We start from the raw sequence: 5,899 nt of genomic DNA on the forward strand, positions 1-5,899 counted from the left end.
CATACCTGAAAACACAAAGGCATGTTATTGGAAGAAAAGCTCTCAATATCTGAATATGCGTAAATGTAAATGTGGCTAGAAAAACTAAACCCTAACAACGTAGAGAAAATTTTCCAAGACATTTCTAATTAAAAAATATCTTTAATTAAAACAAATACAAAAATTAAGGAAAGCTATTTGAAACAAAAAAAAGCCGGAAAAGATAACTAAAGGAAAATCCCCTGGATGGTAAGTGTGTGATCGGAAGGTGTCTCTGGTTCTTCGGTGGCAACTGCCGATTATGCTGGAAAATTCCTAGGGACTCAATCGATGGACACCGCTGGAAACATAGGCGGGTACCACCGACAGATCAGTCAAATGAATCCATCAGCTTTTTCTTGAATCTTCAATGTAGCTCGTCTTCGTCTTCACTTCAATTCTTCTTTGTCTCTTGTCGTCTTCACTCTGGAAACATCAAATAATATCATAAAATAGTATAGATGGTCTTAAAGTGATACCAAATTAATACACGTCAATAATGCTCATTATTAGTTCCATTAAATGCTAAAACTGTGCTAATATATTCGTCATAGACGTGTACAGTAAATATTCTCAATGAGGAAGTTTGCGTGCGTGACTTCACACATCATCATCCCTTCAGCCATGATATCCACCACCAAATTCTCATACTCATGAACCTGATTCATGATCTGTTTGTCGCCGACCAATTTTAACCTCATGAATTTCCCGCAGACATACTTCTTCTTTCCATTATCATCAATTGAATACTTGTCTTCGAGCAGATCCCATATCGCTTTTGTAGACTTCAGAGGAGCAATCAAGTCAAATATAAGGTTTGAGATATGGTTGAGGATGTGACCACAAACAATCTTGTATTTGTTTGTACTTCTTTATCGTCTTTTCATCAACCTCTTAGTCTTTCTTCGATGGAGTGTCCATTAGAATTGCCTAAGAACCGGAACCGGAGGGCTCCATTGTAGATGATGATCTAGCAAGTGGAGGTTGAGTTAGAATGTTTTCGGTCTCCATTTGTTATAAGAATATCACCATCTTCTGGGACCAATGCTTGTAGTTGACTCCGTCCAGATTAGCAAGGTTGGTCGACTAGATGATGGCTTGAAAAACTGAGCCGTTTGCATTCCGATTTCAACAATAAAATTGCTTAGCGTTCGGTGTCAAATTGAGCTCCATAATATATTTTTCGAAAGGGAAACGTCTAGTTTTCGCAAGTCACACCTTGTAGTGTACTATAGACTTAAATCGGCAATGTAGTTTGTTTGGGGTCCAAAAAAATACGTTTTAATATTTTTCAGCAATTTCTATTTTAGTTATGTTTTGAATAATTTTTTCCCTAGAGTTTTCTTTTAGCATTTAAAAACTTTTGTAGGCAACAATATTTTTCATTCTTTATCTAATATTAAAAGACGAGAGCCTTTTCTTTTCCTGGTCGATTCATGTGTTCTATCACACAATTTTATTGCTTCCGAACTTGTTTATCGTTCTTGATTTATTTTTTTAATCTTTGGTGATTTCAACTGTGTCAATAATACTAATAATGTATATAAAAAATTAAAATAAACATGGAACCGTAGTGCTATAACCCCCACTAAACCGAATACAGATCTGGCATTACTCTTACATACCACTAAGATATCACACTATTGACATCTATAACCCAATAATTTAACTTAATATAATGTAGTATATATATTTAAAGGAAGAAGTGACAAGTATCGACATACTAAAAATAAGTGAATAGTGAAAATTATGATGATAATTAATAAGGAGCAAAACACAAAGAATGTATTAAGTAATAGTCTAATACCAATTAGACAACAATTATTACAATAGGCCATTTCCATACATTATTATAAATTTAGAAAGTACATACCTTATAGCAAATAAATCCAATGAAGAAAAAAAATCTCTGTAGAATAGTAGAATACAATGCATAAATACGGTAACAAACGTAATGGATTCATATAATTAAATGATCAGTTAATTGAAAAAATTAATTAACGAGGGAGAGGCTCTGTTGTAGTTTGTCCATTGAAGGCAAAGAAGTGAGGCATACTCCAGTATTAGGCTCTTCTTGATCATTGATGTTGCATTCAGAAAGAGAGAATGATCGGACAGCCGATGCTTCTCCAACTCCAATGGGTATGATCGGAAGAACATCACAGTTGCAGATCTCGATCATCATCCCATCTGGATCGTGGAAAAAGATTTGGTCAACTTTGATCCCACCTTCCTCCACTCTACTCTTGACGTACTCCATTTTCATAGCCGTTAGCTTATCTTCCACATTTCCCATGCTCTCACACTATATTTTAATTAACCAAGACAACCATTAATCACGTTAATTATGATAATTAACTAGATGAAGAGAGTGGTCAACCTAGTTACTTACTTGGAAGGAAATGTGGTTGTCTTTGGGGTTGATAGCGTGCATTTGGGACATGTTTTCAGGGTCTTCCGACTGCAATAGGTGGATTCCGAAACCATAATTGAAGAGCCAAGCACCGTTGAACCCGAAGGAAGAAGGTCTTTTGATTTGGAGAAAGCCAAGCACGTTTTGGTAGAAACGAAGGGACATTTCCAGTGAACGGCACACAATCGAGATATGGTTCATGGTTTTAAGACGCAGTGGATTCTCCATATTGCCTAGTTAGCTACTTCACTCTTATTTATTTGGATAATGAAAAGAAATGCAAGTACAATTGGTTTATCTAGCTTGGAGGAGAAAATTGAAGCTGTGTGTTGAGTGAGAGTGAGGTGTGGATTGCAATTCCTGTGATCATTGGCTTTATATAGGGAAGGCAAGGCACGTTTTCTTTGCATTTGTCCCTTCTATTTTTAGATATGATATACACCACGTACTTTAACATGTTGTCACATGGGCTCCTTGTTTATTCAAGGAATAAAGTCAAATTAATGAATTAGTAACCGTGTGAATCCAAGTTGACCCAACCGAAATTCGGACTCCTAATAATACATATTATAATATGAGCTCAACTCATTTACATTTATATCTAGGTGTTTTTACACGAAACTATTTTTTATATGGTAGAATTTGCAAGGAATCATCCTTTATATTGTTAATTATTCCGAACCATCTAAATTTCAACATTTTCTTATCCAAAGCTACCCTTGAACGGATTTCGACAAAATTCCTGTTAAAATGCATAAAATGTCTATCTTATCCCCATATTTTCCCCCAAAAATACCCAAATACCCTTCTATCTATCCCTTCCAATTGCACAAAGTGTTTTTAACACACAAGAACACTTCATATACTAGCTGTAAAATGGGGAGACTGATACGAACGGGGATACTGAACAATTTCTTCATCAAACCGGACAGTTTCTTCTTCCCTGCTGTCCACATAGTAAAATTTCTCCATCCCTGTTGTCCACTTAATACAATTTCTTCGTACTGATGCGAATGGGGATATGATGAAGTTATGAATCAAATTTCAAAGAGGAAATTCAACAAGCATAATGTAATTTAAACTTTCATCAAGATATCGCATAAACTAGCAAAATGTATATTAGATATCGCCCAGTAATCAAATAAAACTGGATTTTTTTGCTAACATTGCTCTTTTTGCAGGTGGAGCACCCGAAGAGTACAATCCTCCAGAGGAAGTGAAGACAACAGGCTACGACATTTGTGCTGATGTTGAGCTTGGTAGTCGAAGGGCACGAACTGAAAAAGCTCAAATCTCATGGCGGCTTTCTCGAAATTTCTGAGAAGCCTCGTACATCACTTACCTATGGACTTGTTGTTGATGAAGATTGACTCAGCAAAAGACAAGAAATCTTCGGAAATCAACAAGTTCGTTGAAAGTGAAGCAAAGAGTTTCTGGCAATTCGTATGGGAAGCGCTTCACAACATGACTTTGATGATTCTCGGTGTTTGTGCGTTTGTTTCTCTAATTGTTGGAATTGCGATGGAAGGTTGGACGAAGGGCTTATGCCGGTCTAGGGATAGTGATGAGTATCCTTCTAGTTGTATTTGTAACCGCAACTAGCGACTACCGTCAATCCCTACAGTTTAGGGATTTGGACAAGGAAAAGAAGAAGATTTCAATTCAAGTCACGAGAGACGGATATAGACAGAAGATGCCGATTTAGGAATTACTACCTGGCGGTATTGTTCATCTCTCGATCGGAGATCAAGTCCCTGTAGACGGTGTTTTCGTTTCCAGATACTCTGTGTTGATCGACGAGTCAATTTTAACCGGCGAAACAGGGAAATTCAACAAGATATTGCCCAGTAAATTGGTTTTCGCCTAGTAAACGAATACCAGATATTGCCCAGTAAATCCCTTCGCCCTGTAGTCGCGATTTGGATTTCTAGATCTAGCCAGTAAATCCCTTCGCCCAGTAGTCGCGATTTTGCCTAGTAAATCAATTTCAACTTCTGATTTCGCGTAGGAATATCACCCAGTAAATTGGTTTTGCCAATGTGAATACGCTTCTAGATCTAGCCGTGAACTGATATGTATAGGAATCAGTCAAACCATGAAGAAGACAAACTGGAGGAGAAATTGCAGTGTCATGCCGACCACCGGAGAGGTCGCTAGTGAGCGGAGAAGAGGTCAAACACTTAAAGGAATATCGCAGAACTAATTGAGCAGATGAACACGCAAGATTAGGTGGAAATATTTATTTTTTAAATATTTTTGTTATAAAATTCTTGGTATTTTTGGTGATAAATGAAATCTGTCAGGGGTAGAATCGACATTTCATCGTTTTAGATGTAAAACGTAACAGAATCTGTGCAAGGGTGGCTTTGTATAAGAAAATGTTGAAATCTGGGTGGTTCAGAATAATTAGCGATATAGATGGTGCTTCCTTGTAAATTCGGCTATATAAGGGTGGTTTCGTGCAAAAACGCCTTATATCTATCATATAAGGTACTTTATCCGTTTATTAACATTATTTTAAAAAGTTCAATACAAATTAAAGTATAGTAAATGAAGACTAATTTTTCCCTGTTTCATTGTTACAAAACTCAATTTCATTTTTGATAATGATAGATCAATTAAAATTAAGAGTATAACAGGATCAACATGGTGAAAATATCTTAAATGATATTTATTGTTAAATAAATAATTTAATATAAATGGTGTTGATTATTAGATAGATGAAGTGTATATATGAATATTATTTAGATGGGCACACATTACATTAACCAAAAATAGTAAAAAGTAATAGTATTTATGAATCCCTATGAGTTGATTAATAAATCATCTTATCTTAATCTTATCTTATCTTATCTTAATATACTATAAAATTGACATTGTTTGGTATCATTAATACCCTCCTTATTGTTTGGCATCATTAACCTCTAGAATTCCTATTACTCGGTCCAATTTGTTCGGCCTAATCTGGATAGCCCAATAACCGAATCCCTCCTCCTTAGCCTATAAATAGAGACATTCTCCATTGTGCAAGAATATCTTCCTCTTTTCATCTCTCTTCCTCTCTTTTGAAAAGTATGCTCTGTAGTTGCTCACATACGGGATCCTTTACATCCGAAACTCGATTTTCTTCTTAGATCTAAATCGATTTGAGAAGTATGCTCTGTAATTGCCCACATACGGGATCATCTACATCAGAAACTTGAGTTTCTTCTTAGATCTAAATCGATTTGAGAAGTATGCCCTCAAACTCAACTTGGGTTTTGTTTAAATTTCCCCAGTTGCCCTTATTTTCTTTAATCGTCTTTTGGAAATAAGTGTGAAAGAAAAACTAAAACCTCTCACATAAAATGAAAATTGCATTAGCCTTATACTCAATTAAGAAAGATAAATAGTCAAATTAAGTAAATTAAGATTCGCGTCCCATTGAATTCCAAGAGTCCACATAATTCACTTCTTATCCTGTATTAC

The 5,899-nt window shown here is 35.7% G+C and overlaps 1 protein-coding gene across 1 annotated transcript; it reads right to left on the reverse strand.

The window, feature by feature from the left end:
• Positions 1 to 366: 366 nt before the first annotated feature.
• On the reverse strand, positions 367 to 2,659 carry LOC141249656 (uncharacterized). Its single transcript, XM_073669734.1, has 4 exons — positions 2,411 to 2,659; positions 2,075 to 2,323; positions 657 to 803; positions 367 to 444 (listed from the first exon to the last, which is right to left on the reverse strand). Exons 1-4 carry the CDS (start codon positions 2,657 to 2,659, stop codon positions 367 to 369), a joined length of 723 nt encoding a protein of 240 aa, XP_073525835.1.
• Between the last annotated feature and the right edge of the window lie 3,240 nt (positions 2,660 to 5,899).

The sequence above is a fragment of the Phyllobates terribilis genome, unplaced genomic scaffold (assembly GCF_046119375.1).
Source record: "Phyllobates terribilis strain yellow unplaced genomic scaffold, ASM4611937v1 Scaffold_4936__1_contigs__length_55782, whole genome shotgun sequence".
In the NCBI taxonomy this organism is placed as follows: Eukaryota; Metazoa; Chordata; class Amphibia; order Anura; family Dendrobatidae; genus Phyllobates; species Phyllobates terribilis.